The 21,896-nt window shown below is 44.4% G+C and overlaps 1 protein-coding gene across 2 annotated transcripts in view; it reads left to right on the plus strand.

Annotated features, from left to right (window-relative positions):
- The window catches only part of olfm2a (olfactomedin 2a), a 338,899-nt gene that overhangs the window by 206,604 nt on the left and 110,399 nt on the right, over positions 1-21,896 (plus strand). The window contains exon 1 of one of the 2 annotated variants that reach the window (XM_043694955.1): positions 7,248-7,648. The exons of the other annotated variant lie outside the window; for it this stretch is intronic. Within the exon in view, the coding sequence (XP_043550890.1) occupies positions 7,511-7,648 (138 nt within the window). The 5' untranslated portion in view covers positions 7,248-7,510. Of the gene's footprint in view, positions 1-7,247; positions 7,649-21,896 lie in introns of those variants that run through there. 2 annotated transcript variants of the gene reach the window in all.

Genomic DNA, 21,896 nt, shown 5'->3' on the forward strand with positions numbered 1-21,896 from the left:
GTTTGTCTGTGCGTCTGTGCCTGTGTGTGTGTGTGTCTGTATTTGTGTCTGTGTGTGTGTCTGTATTTGTGTCTGTATGTGTGTGTCTTTGTGTGTGTCTGTTTGTCTGTGTGTGTATCTGTGTGTGTGCGTGTGTCTGTGTGTGTGTCCGTTTGTATGTGTTCACACAGTCACGTACTCCACATCAGGTTAGCTAATTCCTGTTCAGAATTCATTGCATCCTTACCTATCATGAGGATGGTGTTAGGAGTCAATGAAAACCAATGGGAGACCCTGCAACTGCTGAGGAAAGAACTGTAGGGGGAGAGAGAAAGAGCAAGAAAAACTGGGTGTGTGGAGAGAGAGAGAGAGAGACACAAACTGAAAGGGAAATCAGAAACTGGGAAGGAAGAGACACAAAAAAAACAGGAGAGAAAGAAAAATTGGATATTAGAGCAATGGAAACGGGAGAGATGGAGAATACAAACTGTGAGGGGAACACAAATTCAAGGGAAAAGAGAAAGAAAAACACACAAACTAGGGAAGGCGAGAGAGAGAAAACCACAAGCTAGCAAAAGGAGAAGAGACATTTGAGAACTGCAGGGAGAGTTAAGGGATAATTCAACCTTTTGTCTAGGAAAAGCTCCTGAGCATGTGAATGAGGAACTACATTCAAGACATGTCAAATCCCATTGAGCCAGAGTCTCACTCTGTCAGGCTTCAGAGAATGTCCTCCATTGCTCCTCCATCCCTTGTAGAGGAAAACCAGTGAAGCTTCACTTCAATGTATGTAGACATATCCCTCAGTCAGTGTTCATGACAGTCTGTGACATACGCTGTTTGCTGCAAAACATTGTGCACTACAGGTGTCAGGCAATTAAGCATTGAGCTTGAATCTGCCTCAATCTTGGTGTCACTGGTGGGATGTGGGAGTCAATGAATTCAACAGGATTTGCTGTTGGCGATATTAATTCTGTAACTTGCTGCGCTTTGCAAAACAGCATACATCTGTGTGAAAATATTAGCTGCATGCTCCTTATACTGATGACGTTCTCAGTAAGTATTTCCTTGATGTTTTGCACTGCATCAGAACTGCAGGAACACAGCAGCAGTCAGTTTTATTTGAACATTATTTATTCTTAAATCTTTCTGTGCTCCGGAGCTGCCTTGATCTTTCCCCGATCTTATTCATCTCACTGTAAATATTTTTTTGAAAACAATTACTTGATCAGAGCTTGGTGATAATGAATTGTTCAGATAAGAGGAATCATTTGTGCAAATGATGGATAAATGCCTTGTGAACGGATTCAATTGAATTGTCCACACAATTTGTTTTTCTACTCATTTCGGGGATGTGGGCATCATTGATTAGGCTGTTATTTATTGCCCATGCCTATCTGCCCTTGGTCTGAAATGCTTTCTAAGCTATTTTGGAAGATGGCTAAGACAGAATATAGGAAAGAGATTGAGTTCTTAGTGGCGTGGTGTACAGACATCAACCTCTTCATCATCAGCAAAATGAAGGAGCTGGTCATTAACTTCAGGAAGTGGAGTGGAGGGCACACCCATCTCTGTATCAGTGGGGCTGAGTGGAGATGGTCCAGAGCATCAACTCCCTGGGAGGGATGATCACCCAACAATCTGTCCTGCCCAACCCATGTCGATGCAATGATCAAGAAAGCACAACATCTCTAGTTCCTCAGGAGGCTAAGGAAATTCAGCATGTCCATAAAGTCACTTACAAATATTTTTATAGCTGCACCATAGAATGTATCCTATCTGGCTGAAGTAACTGCTCTTCCTGAGTCTGGAAGAAACAACAGAGAGTTGTGAACACAGCCCAATCCATCACGCAACCCAGCCTCCCATGCGTTGACTCCAACTCTACTTCCCACTGCCTCGGGAAAGCAACCAACATAATCAAAGACCCCTCCCACCTCAGTTATACACTCTTTCACCCTCTTCCATTGGGCAGAAGATGCAGAAGTTTGAATCCACATACAAACAGATTCAAGAACAGCTTTTTCTTTGCTGTTACTAGACTTTTGAATGGACCTCTCGAATATTAATTCTTGGTCTCTCTTTCTCTCTCTCTCTCTCTCTCTCTCTCTCTGAGCCTTCTCTGTGGCTGTAGCACTGTATTCTGCACTCTGTTCTGCTACCCTGATGCACTTTATATGGTATAACACTTTTCACTGCATCTCAGTACCTGTGACAACCATAAATCAAAGTCAAACCCATTCGACCAAGATGTTGTCGGTGTCACATGTAGGCCAGATCAGGTAAGGATGGCAGATTTCCTTCGCAAAAGGGCACTAGTGAACGTACATGGGCTCTTATGGCAGTCAACGATATCTTTATGGTCACTATCACTGAGTCAAGCAATCAGTTCTGGATTTTAATTTTTCAATTAAATGTAAACTTCTGTTTGCTGACATTGCTGAATTGCATAATCAATGACATTACCGACATTAGCAACCCCATATATATCTCTGGATATCAGGGAGGGTTGGATGTATATGTGCATGTCTATGCACGTCACTGGTGTGTCTTTTCTGGTGCTAGCTCTGTGTGAGTGTTGAGTGCAGCTATTCTGTGTGTGTGCAAAATGGAAGGACTGAGTATCACTTTCCTTGTGGGCTGTAGCATTGTTCTGCAGTATGATGCACTTTGTGGTGGGATATCAAGAGCTTAAGGTCTCTACTTTAGAATTGAGCATGGTCATAGTCTAGTAAAGTGATTATGGCGTGGGAACAGGCCACAGCGAGATGATGCAGGTGTCGTGATAATGTCACTGGGCGAGTAGTCTGGTATTATGGGTTCATGGCAGTTGGCAGAATTTTAGTTCAGTGAAGTAAATCTGAAATTTAAAGAAAGCCAGTTTAATGGCAACCCTGCAACGATTATCATAAAAATCTTTCTGGTTCACTAATGTCCTTTTGTGGAAGTTCATAAGGGTGTAGGAGCAGAATTAGGCCATTTGGACCATCAGGTCTGCTCTGCCATTCAATCGTGGCTGATATACTCCTCACCCCCATTATTCTGCCTTCTCCCCTTATCCCTTCAACCCAATTACCAATTCGAAATCTGTCCATCTCCCCCTTAACTTTACTCACTGTCTCAGCATTCACCGCACTTTGGGGTAGTAGTTTCTCCTCATCTCTGTTTCAAACTTGCTGCCCCTTGTCCTAAGAATGTGACCTTTCGTCCCAGAATGTCCCACAAGAGAAAGCATCCACTCCACGTCTATTTTATCCACTCCTTTTATCATCTTGAATGCCTCAATTTGTTCTTCCTATATTCTTCTAAATTCCAGAGAGTATAGGCCTACACTGTTCAATCTGTCTTTATATGACAAACCCCTCATCTCTGGGATCAATCTTGTGAACCTCCTCTGAACTGCCTCCAATACCACTACATCTTTCCTCAAATAAGGGGACCAAAACTGTGCACAATATTGCAAGTGAAGTCATTCTGAAGTGCAATTTTTATCTGGTCTGGCCTACATGTGACTCCAGACCCATAGCAATGTGGTTGTCTCTTAACTGCTCTCTGGGAAATTAGAGGATGGGCAATAAATACTGGCCTAGTCAGCAACTCCCACAATTCATGAATGGATAATGAAAAATACATTACCCCACTGAATCCATGTCAGCCCTCTGGAGAGCAATCCGGTCAGTCCAATTCCGTTGCCCCATCTTTGTGGTGCTAAAGCTTCATTTTGTGCCAACGACCTCCCAACTTCCTTCCACTTCAGCTGTCCCACGGACAACAAATTTCGAGGTCTTTGCCACTCACTGTGGAAAACCAGAAACTTCCTCACATTTAGCCTGAATTTCCTGTGAAATTGTCTCCCTGAGTCGTTATGACATTATTCAATTGGACCAGTTTTTCTTTGTCTACCTTATCTGAGCCAGTCAAAATCACATTAGACTGCACAGTGGGTTCAAAGGGCTGAATTGCCTTCTCCTGCTCCTAACTCCTATGTTCCTATAATCTTGCCCACCTGGATGAAATCTCCCTTGCTCCCAGGAGAACTACTTTAGCATTTTCACCTGACCTTCCAGTTAAATTCCCTCATCCCTGGAACCATTCTGGTAAACCTCTCCCCAAGCAAGAGCCCTCTCACATAATAATGTAGATGAGGCCCAATTGCAGTTCAGAAGCACTCAGCATACTCTTTCCTCCTTTTATATCAATACCCATCTTTAATAGAGCTCAGGACCTCACATGCATTTTCAACAATTTGATGTCCTGCTACCTCCAAAGAATCATATAACCAAATTTCAGGTCCCTCGGTCCCTGTACACGTCACATTAACACTACCTTGTCTTTTCTTTCTGATAAAATGCATCATCTCAAACTTGGAGGCATGGAGATATTCAGCACAGAAATGGATCCTTCAGTCCAACTTGTCCAAGCCGACCAGATGTCCTAAATTAATCCAGTCCCATTTCCCAGAACTCGGCCCATATCCCTCCAAACCCTTCCTATTCATATATCCATTTAGATGTCTTTTAAATGTTATGCTTGTACCAACCTCCACCACTTCCTCTGGCAGCTCGTTCCATACACGCACCACCCTCTGCATGAAAGAATTGCCCCTTAGGTCCCTTTTAAATCTTTCCCCTCTCACCTTAAACCTATGCCCTCTAGTTCTGGACTCCCCTACCCCAGGGAAAAGACCTTGTCTATTTATCTGATACACGCCCCTCATGATTTTATACATCTCTATAAGGTTATCCCTCAGCCTCCAACACTCCAGGGAAAGCAGCCCCAGCCTATTCTGCCTCTCCCTATAGCTCAAACCCACTAACCCTGGCAACATCCTTGTAAATCATCTCTGAACACTTTCAACTTTAAGCTCCTCCATATAAAACACAGTCTGCCACTAACCTGCTCCTTTGAAGTCATCCTGCAATTGTTTGGGATCACCTTCACAGTCAGCCACACCAGCAAATTTGGAATCATTGACCCATCTTGAACTTTGTTGAGAGCCAGTTGTCTCTGTCAAACTGATCTGCAGTGTGACTGTGCAGGAGGGGACGAGAGTGATCTACAAAACCCTTTGCTGCAACTTAGTGGATGTAAGAACACAAGGAGGCCTGGTGATGTGGTGGGCAAAGTCCCTGCCTCTGATTCAGGAGCTCCGTGTTTAAGTCAGTCCAGAACCTGATAACCCAGGTTCAAATCCTGCCATGGTAGATGGTGGAATTTGCATTAAATAAAAATCTGGAATCATGTTGATTGTTGTAAAAACCCATCTGGTTCACTAATGTCCTTTAGGGAAGGGAACTGCTGTCTTATCTGGTCTGGCCTACAGGTGACTCCTACAGCAATGTGCTTGACTTTAATTCCCTTCTGGGATGGGCAATAAATGTTGGTTATCCAGTGACACCCTCATCCCGTGAATGAGTTAAAAAAAGACATAGGAAGGCGTGTTCAGTAAGCCTGCTGCGCTTTTCCAGCAACACATTTCCATTTCTGGGATGGGCAATAAATGTTGGTTATCCAGTGACACCCTCATCCCGTGAATGAGTTAAAAAAAGACATAGGAAGGCGTGTTCAGTAAGTTCAAGTTGATAAGGTGTGGCACTGGAAAAAACACAGCAGGTCAGACAGCATCTGAGGAGCAAGAGACTAATAGCAGACAGTGTTTAATATCAAGGAGTTTAAACTTGAAAGGGTTCAGAAAAGATCTACAAGGATGTTGCCAGAGTTGGATGGTTTGAGCTATCAGGAAAGGCTGAATAGGCTGGGGCTGTTTTCCCTGGAGAAAAAGAATTGGTGTTTTGGGCTTTACCCATCATCAGAATACCCTCAACCAAAGCTTTTTCTCCGGCCTATCCAACATTAAGGAGCACAAATACACCAAACTCTCTTGTACTTACCACCAAAGCTGGGCCTCCTCGACCACTCCAGACCCCATTCCCAGCCTCCTCCAATATCCTGCCCACCTTGAAGAAGTGCTCAGTGGGTTGGTCAGGCTGGTTTTGCATTAACCTGCCAACACAAGCCAATGGCAGGTGGTAAGAGCTGGGCGGGAGGGAGATTCATGTGATCAGAAAGAACATTGTAGCCTCTACCATCATTATCCATACCTTTGGAAATGCAAAGGGGCATGTTACCACAGTAACTAGGGCTTATTGACAGAACTGTAACACAAAAACTAGAGGATGAAGCCATTTGGCCCTTTGAGCCAGTTCTGCCATTCAATTAGAACATTACAAACTATATCTTAATTCCATCCACATGTCTTGGTTCTGTAATCCTTTCCTAACAAAGTTTTTAGTTAGTACATAAAATTCCACCTTATGTGAACAAGTATTTCCTGACATTACTCCAAAGAAGATTCAGCCTGTCCCAATGAATCCTTGATTTAGACACCTCAGTCAGATCAGCACTGAACATCCTCTTGCTACCCAGTTTCAGGGGGGAAGGGAGGTTGCTATTGTGGCCTGGAGACTGGGACTGTGGGGTTCAGGTCCATCCAGGACAAAGCAACCCACTTGATTGGCACCTCATCCACAATCATCCACTCCCTCCACCATAGCGCTCAGTGGCAGCATTGTGTACTATCTACAAGATGGACTGCAGAAATTCACCAAAGATCCCCAGGTAGCACCATCCAAACCTACAGCCATTTCCATCTCGAAGGGCAAGGGCAGCAGGTAAATGGGAACACCACCATCTGCAAGCTCCCCTCCAAGTCACTCCCCATCTTCATTTGGAAATATATTGCTGTTCCTTCACTGTCACTCAGTCAAAATCCTGGAATTCCCTCCCTAAGGGCATTATGGGTTAACCCACAGCGGTTCAAGAAGGCAGCTCACCCCCACCTTCTCAAGGGGCAATTAGGGACGGGCAATAAATGCTGGGCCCAGCCAGCGACAACCCCATCCCACAAATGAATAAATTAATTTTAAAAATTAGGTCCTACCTGCCTCTAGAGTTGCCATAACATGTCAGAAGAGGTTGACTAGGAATAATTAAGTCTGTGTGAACTGGCATCAAAAGGTAACTTGATTAGTCCTGTTGCTCACTAATTAGGTGCAGCCACAGATATTCCAGATGGCTTTGCATGCTTACAATATTTCTGACTTAATTTCTAACACAGAGATTCTCCACAGCAGTGTGTGTGTGTGTGTGCAAATATTGCCCAGACGTCAAAGCGTTAAATGCAACCTCGTCTCCAACAGATCTCATCTCTCTCTCTCTACTTTTCTTTGCTCAGACTGACGTCAGGGTCTGACTGTCTGTGGGTGGGTGTGTGTTTGTGTGTGTGTGTGAGAGAGAGAGAGAGGTGTGTGGTGTGGTTTTGAAGGCTGGTGTTGTTTAGACAGGGAGACAGGAATCCGAAGGATTTGCAATTGATGTGACGGACCTGCTAGCCTCTGAGACACACACACATACACACATACAGACATTGACAAAGAGAGAGGAACCACATCAAGGAGTGTGTGTGTGTGTGTGCCTGAGCGGTACAGTCCAGTCGCAAAGGCGGAAGGGCTGGAATGACAGAGAGCTCAGAATGAGTGTTCCTCTGCTGAAAATTGGAGCTGTCCTGAGCACGATGGCTATGGTCACAAATTGGATGTCACAGACTCTGCCCACCTTGGTGGGACTCAACGGCACCAAACTCAGCTCATCACGGAACACCCAAAAAATAGTGAGTGTGCACCTTCTGTCTGCTCTAGGTTTTGAACGGCTGTCAAAGTCCATCGCCTCGGAATAACCAGTGTTTTTTTTATATATATTTTGCGTCTGTATCATTAGGGAAGACTTTTGTAAAAAAAAAGCTGCAAAATGTTCCTCATTAAAGCGCCGTGCAGGCTGGTGATGAATCATTCAATTCTTTTATTCTAAGTGCGGAGCTGCTCACTGTTTTCGTTCTGAAAGTTGCTGGATCATTCAGGCTCCTGGGAAGTGGGATGCTTCATGTTTGCAAATCCCCAGGGGGCTTTTGTTTTTATCCGTTCCTTGGTGGTAGCAGTTTTCAATGTCCACGCGGGTTAACTTTAAAACAGAACGCTTCTTGGGCGGGGTGGGGTGGGGGTAAGTATTTTGTAAAGTGGGAGATGCCCAGTTTATTTCAGTGTCCCACCAGAACTAATCGTTGGAAATTTTTTGGCTTTTCCCCGAGCAATTCCTCTCTTTTCTCTCAGCGCTGAGGAAGGGTCACTGGACCCGAAACGTTAACTCTGATTTCTTTCCCCAGATGTTGCCAGACCTGCTGAGCTTCTCCAGCAATTTCTGTTCTTGTTTCTGATTTCCAGCGTCCTCTGTTTTTAACATTTAGCTTCTCTCTCTCTCTGTCTGTCTCCTTCCTTCCTTGCAGGTTTATCCACCCTCACTTTTCCCTTTCATCTGAGCACCTTCATCATTTCCAAACCCCTGCTCCCTGATTTTTCCTCTTTTTAATTTTTATTGTCTCTGTCCAGTACGTGCCACTCTCCCCCTCCCCCAATGTGTTGGCTTGTACCTTGTTATATTACTTACCTCTGGCTGAGATTTCCCCAGCGTTTCTCTCCCCTCAATGTTATTTTCCAATACTCCCCCCTCTCTCCATGTCTACATAATGTCCTCTCTCTCTCTCCCCTCCCATTATGTAACATACTGTGTTTGTCTGTTTGTCTCTCTCTTCCAATATATAATGTTTTTTTCTCTCTCTCTCTCCTACTATTGAATGTTCTCTCTATCTCCCAGTATATAATACATTCTTTCCCTCCTGCATGTAACATTCTTTCTCTTGACTCTCTCTCCTAATGTGTTATATACTCCCTCTCTGTCTCTCTCCCTCTCTCTCCCCCCAGTATGTAACATTCTCTCTCGCCCGTTTAATGCTCTCTTTCTGCCTCTCCATTACTGAACATTTCCCCTCTCTCGCTAATATTTTTTTTCACCTCATTCCACTTGTCTCATTTGCATTTATAAGTTTTTTTTAATATGATCTGTTTCATTAAATGATCCTATTTTTCAAGCTCAGATGTACTCGTGAGCAAAGAATCAAGTCCCTAAATGTGAAATTGTAGAGTCTGAAATGGAAGGATTGGGTTGAGATGTGAGAAACTGGATTTATTCAAAAATAAAGATCAAAAGATGTCTGACAGCAAAACTGCAGAAGTTCTTAAAGTCTTAAAGGTGACGGTGAAGCGGAGCAAATATTTACATGAGTGATGTTTGCTGTTATTATGTTCAGAAAGGTTGGGTACTATTTTGATTTAGCCATTCATATCTCAGCCTCAGGGTGTGCAGTTTAATGGCAAGTATTTGTAATCTCACTGACTGCAATGATGGTATCAGAGACATTAATAACATACCCAAATGATATTATTTTGAAGATATAGGATAGTGAATTTTTGTGGTTTATTTTATTATGAGTTTTTTTTAAAGAAAAACCTTTTAGTGTCAATTTACTGGTCTACCTCCTCCAGGGTTTGCTTTTTCTATGCTTGTATGGTCTTGTCAGTATCTGTTTCTTTCTCAATCTCTTCAACATTACCTTTCCCTCTATTTGGCGTTGTCTTTCCTCTCACACAAACATTTTTCTCTCCCTATGTCTCTCCATTTCTCTCTTACTCTGTTTCACTTTCCCTCTATCTCTATTTTCTCTTTCTTTCTGTTGCTTTCTTTTTTCTGTCTTTCTCTCTATCTTTTTGTTTTCTCCCTTTCAGTTTCTCCTATCTCTCTCTCTGTTTATTTTTCTCTCTCCACATCTCTTTCTCCCTGTCCGATTTTTTCCTCTCTCTCCTACTCTCCAATATTTCTTCTTATTCCTCAAAGAGCTACTGTGAGATTGGAGATGCTGTTGCCAAAAGAGTAGCATTACGCTGTGTCTGGATACAGCAAGCCTGAGGCAGGGGTGCCCTGTGTCGAGAGGAACATTCTGCGCGCTTAACACAGTCAGTTGTAAATGAAAGGCAATAACAAACCTGAATGAATCTTGCATAATTAAACCAAGAAGAAGTATTTCCTGTGTTTTGACAATCTGATCAAGCAAAATCTAAATATGGATTAATCTTTCTATCACTCAGGGAGCTGGGAGTTGAATTGATTCCTGGCAACAGGATGGCTGGTAAACATTTAATTAATCCAGCTATGTTTTAAAGCAAGTTACCATACAATAGGAATCGCTCATCCATGTTAATGAGAACACAAATTAATACCATTTTTCTTTGCTTCATAATAATCGTTTCCCCTGCTAATGTTCTCCCTGACACCGTCAATTGGTTTCTTGCTAGCATATCATTCTATTTGCCGTTGCCTTTCAGCTTGTGTGCGTCCAGGATAATTGTGTTCATGCCCCAATTCGCTTCACACCCCATCTATTACTCATGCACTTAGAATAAATAACAGTAGAACATAATTGGCAACTGGAATGCTGGTTGGTCATTCCCCTTGTCTGTCTGTCTGTCCTACCCTTTCTATTCCTTACCCATGTGCTCTCCCTTGGCCGCATCAGCTGTTTGCTTCAGTTAGTCCACAGACCAGGCCAGCTCCCTCAAAAAGGTAGCCCAGACTCTAACTTTGCTAGTTGTTTTAAGCAGGGGTAAAGTGGATATTCCAGGAGGGAACCAGCCGGTCAAACCACTTAGATTTCAAACAAAACAGAATTTATTTACAAGATTACCGTATGAAACACAAGCAACAGAAAACAGAATACTGAATAACCTAACCTATCGGAAAACCCAACAGATCATCCCAACTTAGTGATGCTGTTCCAAATGCTTGCAACAATCCCCATAAACACCCCTTGGCAGAAAATGTAAGATCAAACACAGGGTCTTACAGGAGAGAAGTCTGAGAGAGAGGACCAGCCTGGACCTGTTTCTGTGGGTCGAGAGGCCTTTCTTCACACTAGTGTTAAAAAAAAAACCAAACTAGAGAAAAGCTGAGCTGGAAGAACTGGCCACACCCCTTTCATTATACAAGTTGTTTTTTTAAAAAAACTTGAAAGCCTTCTGCCTGAGGCAGTATCTGTTATCTACAATCAAATTGGCCGTAAAATCATACACCCCAGATGTATTGGAATGTGTGTCATTTACAACCTCTCTAATAATAACCATGGACAACGTAATCTTGTCAAAGCAGTAGCTGTGCCAGACTGCCCATCACCACCTCGACTCCTCAATCACCAATGTGTGGTCCAATTGTAAAACAAACCTTCATGGATGAGCTGGAAGCCAATATTATTCTCTCACAAGAACCTTAGCATCCGATCGCATTCGGCAGTCTGTCAGCTTGCAATGGGATCTGCAATCTTTGCATCCTGGTGGACCTTCAGATCCAACAGAGTATCCATAGCCATGATCTATCATTTGCCCACCATTACAACATCAGCATGTCTCTCTCCCATTGCCCACTCAGCATGCTGACTCCCAGCTTCATCATGTCTGTCGCCTTCACTGATGCTAACCTGCCCACATTTCACCATTTCACCCTGTGGGGATGGGGGAAGGAGGGGCGTTTGGGGTCAAGAAAGACTAACTGATCCCAAAGTTCTCCATCAAGATCCTGTCTTGAAAAAGGTTTGATTTAACTTTTGTGCTTGTCTTCACCAACCTCCATTAACTTTATCCTCTGGGAAAATTACATTGAAATTCTCGTCTTTATTGCAACCTCCAATGTGTCATCCCTTTCTCTAAGGTCTCATCCAATGCAAACTTGGATCTCTCCTTTTCCAAGGTCATGTAGAAAAGACAGGAAAGTGAAGTTGATAATTATTCAGTTAGCTACACGCTCATTGAAAGGCGGAGCTGAGTCAGTGGGCTGAATGGCTACTTCTGCTCAAATGTTTATGGTGTTATAATCCTCTCCACACTCTGCTGTCCCTTCACTGGTAAGATACCAGCCCATATTCAGCATCCATATCTCTCAATGTCCCTTCAGCTTCCAATTCAGCCACCTCCTCAAAACCTAGTCCTGCCTTTCAGATGGTTTCCCTGTTTCCCAACCCTTCTCCCAGTTACCCCTCAGGATGCAGTTCTTTATTCCTTCTGCAAATTGTCTCTGGATGACCAAGTGCATGACAACCACTATAGGAATGTGTCATAGAGTCATAGAGACATAGAGCTGTACAGCATGGAAACAGACTCTTCCATCCAATTTGTCCATGTGGACCAGGTATCCTAAATTAACCTAGTCCCATTTGCCAGCACTTGGGCGATATCCCTCTAAACTCTTCTTATTCATATACCCATCCAGGTGCCTTTTAAATATTGCGATTGTACCAGCCTCCATCACTTCCTCTGACTTATCACCTCCTTCCCCACCTCTATTCACCTATTATACTCTTTGCTACCTTCTTCCCAGCCCCACCCCACCATTTATCTCTCCACCTTGGAGGCTCCCTGCCTCTATTCTTGATGAAGGGTTTTTGCCCGAAACGTTGATTTTCCTGCTCCTCGGATGCTGCCTGACCTGCTGTGCTTTTCCAGCACCACTCTAAACTCTGGTTTCCAGCATCTGTAGTCCTCACTTTTGCCTCCATCACTTCCTCTGGCAGCCCATTCCGTACACGCACCACCCTCTGCGTGAAAAAGTTGCCCCTTGTATCCTTTTTGAATTTTTTCCCTCTCATCTGAAATCTCTAGTTCTGAACTCCATCTCCCCAGGGAAAAGCCATTGTCTATTTACTCTATCCATGCCCCTCATGATTGTTTGCCCAGGGCGAGATCTGTGCGCTTCACTTCCCAGAATTGTCTTTGGGATTGGATGGCCAGGCAGAGTCTCCCATTTTCATCACAGAGTGGCCTCACTCCTGTTCCAAGCAGCTGGTTTGTTACCCCATTGGCTTGGACAGGGTATAAACCTCTGTAAGGTAACCTTTCAGCCTCCAACATTCCAGGGAGAATACCCCCAGCTTATTCAGCCTCTCCCTGTAGCTCAAATCCTGTAACCCTGGCAATATCCTTGTAAATCGTTTCTGCACCCTTTCAAGTTCAATATCTTTCCTACAGATCAGAATTAAACACAGTATTCCAAACGTGGCCTAACCAATGTCCTGTACAGCCACAACGTGTTGTTGGATAAACTCAAACCAAGGCAGGAGAGCGACTTGCAACGAGGAATCTAATTGGATGTCAGCAGTTTACAAGTCTCGAGAGAACAAAATAGAAATTGGAAAAAGTTTAGTGGCTGGCATTTTTGAGCAGCTGCTTTGAGGATGGTAAATTAGGTGGCTGGTAACCTGGCATAACATGGCACTGTTTGCCCAGGGCGAGATCTGTGCGCTTCACTTCCCAGAACTGTCTTTGGGATTGGATGGCCAGGCAGAGTCTCCCATTTTCATCACAGAGTGGCCTCACTCCTGTTTCAAGCAGCTGGGTTGTTACCCCATTGGCTTGGACAGGGTATACAGCAGACCTTGGGTACCAATGAGGCAGGTGAGCACAAAACACCTCCCCCACCCCACCTACTTCCAGCCCCTTGTTGGAAATCTCCAGTGCCTCCCACTGAGTCATTGGAGAAGCTTCCTCGATTGGACGTGGGTGGGTTTTTCTTCCAAGTCCACCAATAGATTCCTCCTTTCTATCAACATCTTCTCTCTGCTAGGCTTGATTAGATTAGATTACTTACAGTGTGGAAACAGGCCCTTCGGCCCAACAAGTCCACACCGACCCTCTGAAGAGCAACCCACCCAGACCCATTCCCCTACATTTACACCTTCACCTAACACCATGGGCAATTTAGCATGGCCAATTCACCTAACCTGCACATTTTTGGACTGCGGGAGGAACCGGAGCACCCAGAGGAAACCCACGCAGACACGGGGAGAATGTGCAAACTCCACACAGACAGTTGCCTGAGGTGGGAATTGAACCCAGGTCTCTGGTGCTGTGAGGCAGCAGTGCTAACCACTGAGCCACTGTGCCGTGCCATGCTGTGCTTGGGTGAGCATCATTGAAGTTCTTCGTCACATTAGTCATTTGGAAATAATTGAGACGTCATGTATTCAAGGATTGCAGCAGTAATGTCTCCAGTAAATGTCTAATTTATTATAGTGTGACTCATTATTGTGAGTAATGTTCAGAGGTTGTCAGTAATGTCTCTATTTTTAATGGAAATAGCCACTACAGGTACCTAGATATCATCCCATATGGTTCAGGGAACTGATTAATGCCTTGGTATTTTACCCCATTGCCATAACTCCAAGAAAATTAATGTTTGCCTTTCACATTGAATAACTTCTGTATTCACCATGACTTGGAGGAGCCAGTGTTGGATTGAGGTAGACAAAGTTAAAAATCACACAGCATCAGGCAATAGTCCAACAGGTTTAATTGGAAGCACTAGCTTTTGGAGCGCTGCTCCTTCAGCAGGCACTCTGAAAGCTAGTGCTTCCAAATAAACCTGTTGGGCTATAATCTGATATTGTGTGATTTTTAACTTCAATATTCACCACATGGTAGCTCAGTGGTTGACATTGCTGCCGTGCATCACCAAAGACTCGGGTTCAGTCCCAGCCTTGGGTAACTGAGTGTCTGTGTGGAATTTGCACGTTCTCCCTGTGTCTGCGTGGGTTTCCTCCCACAGTCTAAAGATATGCAGGTTTGGTGGATTGGCTGTGCTAATTTGCCCATAGTGCCTGGGGATGTGCAGGCGAGACGGATTAGCCATGGGAAATGCAGGGTTACAGGTGGGTGGGATGCTCTTTGGAGGGGTGCTGTGGATTCAATGGGCCAAAAGCCCTGCTTCCATGCTGTAGGAATTCTGAGGGATTTGGGCCAAAGGTCAGTATGTGGAGTTAGGCTGCAGATCAGCTAGGATCTTATTGAATGATGGAACAGGCTAGAGGGGCCGAATGGCGCAATCCTGTTCCCATAATGTCTGTCATCCTCACCTGGTTTGGCTCAGCTGTGACTCCAAATCTACAGTGAGTCTGAACTGTTCTCCGAAATGGTTTAAGATGCCACTCAGTTCCAGGGTAATTAGGCATGAGCAACAAATGCCTTGTCAGTGGTGCCAAGAACCCCTGAAGGAATAAGTTAAATTTGGTGGTTCTGAAGCACAGTTTCCCCAGCCTTGTAACAAAGCCATCAGCTGACATGTTACTGGGTTACAGGGACCAAGGGATTCTGGGTATAAATCTTGCTCAGGGCTGAGTTTGCCAAGATATGGAAGGTCATTAATTAAGGAGCTACACTGGGGCGCAAGTGCTTCCAACTCCTGTCTGCTAGCCAATTTAAATGGAAGCTGGGTGAACACATGCAGGGAAGAGGAAGAGAAATGTACGAGGACAGGGTGAGATGAATTGGGGTCTGAAGAGACTTGTGTGAAACATAAGTACCAGTTTGTACCAGTTGGCTTCAGTGAGCTGTTAAATTCGATGTAATCTTTCTAATAATAAGGGCAGCTGTGTACAACGCCGTCCAGTCAATCGCATTGCCATAGAAACAGCAGATCTTCATAGTGTCCTGGCTCGTGTTTATCCCCCAATTAGCACCTGAAATAGACGGTCCAATCATCAGCATCATATTGCTGTTTTGTGGTAGCTTGCTGTGTGCAAATTGGCCACCATGTTTCCAACGTCACACCAGTGACTGCATTTCAGAAATACCTCATCCAGGGTCAACTGATTTGGGATGTCCCGAGCTTTTGGAAGACTAATGGAAATGCAAGCAACACTTGCTCGGATGTGGAGGTAGATGGCTGATTGAGTGTGGATAGGATTGGTGCTAAACTGTGATAACTGTTGCGACTGAACTGCTCCCCCCCGTTGCTTCCAGCCGAGAATGGACGTAATTTGCAAGTTGGGCGATGAGGGGAGAAAGACTGAGAAACTTGGGAAATAGCATTTAGGAGCAGGAATAGACCATTCGGCCCTTCAAGTCCATTGAATAAGGTCATGGCTGACGTGGTTGGGGTCTGAACTGCACTTTCCCGTCTGCACCCCCCAGCCCATAAGCCATGACCCTCTTGTCTGTCAACGCTCTATTTAACTCAGCCTTGCAGATCATAGAATCAAATCCCGACAGTATGGAAAGAGACCATTTGGCCCATCGAGTCTGCAATGACCCTCTGAAGAACATCCCAGACCAAGGTTCTCATCCTATCCCCAGACCCCCACGTTTACCGGGGTAAGCGATTTACCTTTGCTGAACAAAAAAACTGTCTATCTCAGATTAAAAATGAACAACCTATCCAGCACCTACTGCCATATTTGGAAAATAGTTCCAAATATCTCACACCTTTTGTGTGTGCAAGTACTTCCTAACATCTCTCCTGAATGTATACTTCACCAGTTTCCTCATTTCCCCTGTCCCCACCTTACCCCAGTTCCAACGTTCCAGCTCAGCATCATCCTCATGACCCATCCCATCTGTCAATCTTCCTTCACACCTATTCACTCCACCCTCCTCTCTGACCTATCACCTTTACCCCCACCTCCATCCACCTTTTGTACTCTCAGCTTTTCCAGCACCACCCTAATCTTGATTCTCTCCTGAATGGTCTGGTCATAATTCTCAAACTATGCCCCCTAGTTCTACAGTCCCCAACTTTCTAAATTCTAGGGAAAACAGGCCTAATTTGTGTAATCTTTCCTCATGAGTTAACGCCATGAAGTCCAGGTATCATTCTAGTAAACCTATATTATGCTCTCTATTATACTCTAGCTTCCCTGAGGTATGGTGCCCAGATCTGCTCACAATACAGTTGGTTCGGCTATAACGCACGTCTCTTCGACGTGCATTGGCTATAACGCGATTGATGAGTTTAGACCGTTATGTGTAGCATGTGAATTTCCATTACCTGTATCGGCTAAAATGCAATTCCGGCCCCATTAGTTTAAATGGTGTGGCCATTACGCGATTTTCTCATAATATAGGGTCGCACAGGAGTGGAACTATCACATTATATCAGAACTGACTGTACTCCAAGTGGGGTCTAACCAGGGTTCTATATAACATCTGCGTCCTTGCACTCCACCCCTCTAGATGTAAGGGCCAGTATTCCATTAGCTTTCCTGATTTTATCCCATCGAGGCAGGCTTGTCACAAAAAAATCGTGATAGTTTCACAGTCACCGTTCGTTTTCAATTCCAGATTTTGTTTTTTGAGTAGCAGTTGAATTCCGTCAGCCAGCAATTGAACCCACACTCCCAGACGATTATCACTAACTCAGTGACCTTACCACGGTCACCATTAGAAAGGTGCTCTTCTGAGTTAGGTCAGTTTCACTCATATTCTGACCAAGGCCCACATACCAAATTGGCCCCAACATGCCTCCCCAGTGATACCCTGGAAATGCACAATGAAATTATCTAAATGATGTGCAAATGAAGCAAGCGTGGTGTGAGTGTGAATGCTTTGAAGTGTGGTGGAGGTAGATTCAACTGAGGTAATCTAGGGGACACTGGATGATTGTTTGATGGAATTATAGATGAGGCCACTCCTGGAGCACACTTGCCTTCATTGTTGAGACCTTATGAGTATCGGAGTTGGGATGTTATGTTGGGGTTGTACAGGACATTGGTTAGGCCTCTTCTGGAGTATTGTGTCCAGTTGTTGTTGCCCTGTCATAGGAAAGATATTAACAAGATGGAGAGGGTTTGGAAGAGATTTAGCACGGAATGGAGGGTTTGAGTTATCGGGAGAGGCTGGATAGGCTGTGATTTTTTTTCACTGGAGCATAGGAGGTCTTTAAAAAGGGCAAACATAACGTGACTGTTAGAATCTTTTCCATGGGTGGGAGATTTGAAGACTAGGAGACATATGCTGAAGGTGATAGGAGAAGATTTAAAAAGGACACGAGGGGCAAATGTTTTGCACAGAGGGTAGTTCGTGTGTGGAAAGAACTTCCTGAGGAAGTGGTGGATGTGGGTACAGCTACAACATTTAAAATGCATTTGGGTAAGAGTATGACTGGAAAGGTTTGGAGGGATAAGGAACAAGTACAAGCAAGGGGGACTAGTTTAATTTGGGAACATGGTCAGCATGGACTGGTTGGACCGAAGGGTCTGTTTCCATGTTGTATTACTCTATGACTCAGAACAATGTGGATGAATATGGGGAAAAGGCAGAAGATTGGCATTCAGTCACCGAATTGCAGCAGGTGCAATGGGCTGAATGGCCTCCTGCTGAACCATAACAATTCTGTGGAATGAGCAGCTACGTTATTTTTTTTCTCATGATGACCGTCTGATTTCTTTCTCATCGGTGTGAGCAGCTTTTGAAATTAAGGGATTGTGAATGAGCTTATTAAAAACAAAACTTAGGTTTATCTAGTGACTTCACATATCCTTCAAGATGTCCAAAAGTGCTTCTCAATCAATGGATCCATCTGGACTGGGGTTAGTGAATGCTGAAGCCATCTTGGCCATGGCAAGACTCCAGGAACATCACAGAATGAATGATATGGTATAGATGATATTGGTTGATTGGGAAACAGGGAGAATTTCCTAAATTCTTGTCTAACAAGAGAAAATAAGGAAACACATTTGTAGGTTCACAAAGCAAGAACAACAAATGTCTCTCTCGACTCTGTTTTGAATGATTCTGTAGTAAATACAAGAGACAACTTGCAAGGCTCCCAGATAACATTAACGTTTGGACAGTTCACTTCAGAGGTGATGGTTGTGGACAAATGTTAGCAAGAACCTCCTTGGGATACCCGCCCCATTGGTCCTCTCGCCAGTGGGACTTTTCCCATAGAATAATAGAGATGTACAGCACAGAAACAGACCCTTCATTCAACTCGTCCATGCCGACCAGATATCCTACATTAATTTGCTCCCATTTGCTAGCACTTGGCCCATATCCCTCTAAACCCTTCCTATCCATGTAACCATCCAGATGCCTTTTAAATGTTGTAACTGTACCAGCCTCCACCACTTCCTCTGGCAGCTCATTCCATACACGCACCACCCTCTGTGTGAAAAAGTTATCCCTGAGGTCCCTTTTGAAACTTACCCCCTCACCTTAAACCTATGCCCTCTAGTTTTGACTCCCCTATCCTGGGGAAAAGACTATTCACCCTATCCATGCCCCTCATGATTTTATAAATCTCTATAAGATCACTCCCTCAGCTTCTGATGCTCCAGGGAAAATAGCCCCAACCTATTCAGCCTCCCCCTATAAGTCAAACACTCCCACCCTGGCAACGTTCTTGTAGATCTTTTCTGAACCCTTTCAAGTTTCACAACATCCTTCCTAGAGCAGGGAGACCAGAATTGAACGCAGTATACCAAAAGCGGCCCAACCAATGTGCTGTACAGCCACAAAATGACTACCCAGCTCCAATTCTCAATCCACTGACCAATACAGGCCTACTTCACTATCCTGTCTACCTGCAACTCCACTTTCAAGGAACTATGAACCTACACCCCAAGGTCACTTTGTCCACCTACACTCCCCAGGACCTTATCATTAAGTGGGTCTCCCAAGTGGGATGTGAACCCACAAGCCTTAGACTCAGGAGCTTTCCACTGAGCCACAGCTGACGTTGGATTAAGTTTGAGTTCAAGACAAGCTCTTTTGTAAGTCTCTTCTGCAGACATTTTTAACAGCTCCTTATTATTCACCAGTCATACTTACTTTGCAATCAATAGCTACAGAATTCTGATCTGTCTGTTTAGTTCCCATCCACCTTGGATGGTTCTGACCTCTCATTGATTAGCTGGCTGGCAGGCGGAATTCTCTCAGTCAATTGTTTTTGTTTGTTGATTTGTTGTTTCCTTTCCTCCTTCCCGATTTATCAGCGAACGGGGAATATTGGAATTTTCTGTGTTCAGCTTTTGATGTGCACACCCTCGCTTGCTCAGAGCTGACAGCTCTCTCTCACTGAGAAGCCTCTCTCTGTGGAAGTTTTCTTTTTAACCCTGCGATCACGTAGGTAATCAATAAGAGAGGCAGGATGTGCCAAAATGCTGGACAGCTAATGAAATGCTGTGTCAACATCACAGTTTATTTGCCAGTGAAGGTGCCAGACGATTCAACTCCTCCAAGCAGTGAGAAAGACAAATTACTCAACAAGTCCGCTTGGGCCATGCTCATTGAAAGATGATATCAATGCCAATTCTATAGTTTCCATGGGTATGTTAGCATCCACCAACTCCCAAGCTGTAGTCTTATTCTAACCTCCCACAAGGCAGAAGTAATGGGATGGAGTGGTCCCCCGTTGTCTGGATGAGTGCAGCTCCAGCCAAACCCAAGAAGCTTGGCACCATCCAGGACGAAACAACCCATATGATTAACACCTATGACTGCTATGATCATGCTTTAACATGGTTATTTTGTCATTGGGTTTTTCTTTAAGAGAGTTCATAAAGGCAAAGATGTCGGCATGTCTACTTGAACAATGACAAGGGAGCGGCCCGTTCTCCCAGTACAGGTTTTTACTAGTTTCGTTTAGTTGTAGCAGTCAGAAGATGCTGGAGTGGAGAAAAGTTCCAAGCTTCAGCAGATGCTTCCTGACTGGCGTTCTCTCTGAAATCTCTCCTGTCTGTAAGAACCAGTGTTTGAATTTACCTTTCGCCAAGGGGGGCATTTGTGGGATGTGACAGGAATTGGAACAGCTCCTTAGTTACGTTGCGATATGAATTTTCAAATAGTTAAGTTATTCTATATTCTGCTTTCTTTCGTTCGTGTTTCAACTGTAGTATTTAAATAAATTCTGTTTCCCTTAAAGCCAAGTGGTTTGACCAGCTGCATCACACCTGGAACACCCACTTCACATCTGACTTTAAAATAAGAAAAAGTTAGGGCCAAGACTACCTTCTTGAAATACTTTGCGGGGGTCTGGTCTGGTCCCTTACAATGTGTAGCACCCCATTCAGAGCTGGCACTGAAGTGTTAGCCAGGATAATATCCCCCAAGCCCTTCATCGTCTGGCTCAGGTGAGGAAAGCTGGTGACATGTCGTTCGTTATCTCTCCTGTGATTATCAGTAAGGTGGTAAGTCAGTCCTTACCTTTGTGCTCAGCAACTGGGCAACAATCCGAACTTATGGCAACATGAGAAGAAGCCAAACACCCTAGAATGGTGTGCCTTTGGTTGGAAACAGAGAGAAGCCTCCAAGGTTATGGAGGGACAAGGGAGGGAGAGTCAAAGATTCAGGTGCTCAAAGACCTTCAGCCAACAGATCTGTTGAATTCTTGTTCACTTCCTCATATGGGACAATCTAGAATGAGAGGCCATAGTTTTGGGAGGCAGAGTAGCAGTTTTAAACAGAGATGAGCTCACCAACCCAAAGCAGACTATCAAGTGGAGTTACAACATAGAACATAGAACATAGAACATAGAACATAGAACAATACAGCGCAGAACAGGCCTTTCGGTCCTCGACGTTGCAATGACTGTGAACTAATCTAAGCCTATTCACCCTACGCTATCCCATCATCATCCATGTGCTTGTCCAAGGATTGTTTAAATCTCCCTAATGTGGCTGAGTTAACTACATTAGCAGGTAGGGCATTCAATGCCCTTACCACTCTCTGAGCAAAGAACCTGCCTTTAACATCAGTCTTAAATCTAACAGCCCTCAATTTGTGGTTATGCCCCCTCGTACAAGCCGACATCATCATCCTAGGAAAAAGACTTTCACTGTCCACTCTATCTAATCCTCTGATCATCTTGTAAGTCTCTATTAAATCCCCTCTTAGCCTTCTTCTCTCCAATGAGAACAGACCCAATCCCTCAGCCTTTCCTCATAAGACCTTTGTTCCAGACCAGGGTCTAGATTAGTGGTGCTGGAAGAGCACAGCAGTTCAGGCAGCATCCGAGGAGCAGTAAAATCGACATTTCGGGCAAAAGCCCTTCATCAGGAATACAGGCAGAGAGCCTGAAGCATGGAGAGATAAGTGAGAGGAGGGTGGGTGTGGGGAGAAAGTAGCATAGAGTACAATAGGTAATTGGGGGAGGGGATGAAGGTGATAGGTCGGGGGCGGGGGGAGGGTGGAGTGGATAGGTGGAAAAGAAG

This window comes from Chiloscyllium plagiosum, chromosome 8 (genome assembly GCF_004010195.1).
Source record: "Chiloscyllium plagiosum isolate BGI_BamShark_2017 chromosome 8, ASM401019v2, whole genome shotgun sequence".
NCBI lineage: Eukaryota > Metazoa > Chordata > Chondrichthyes > Orectolobiformes > Hemiscylliidae > Chiloscyllium > Chiloscyllium plagiosum.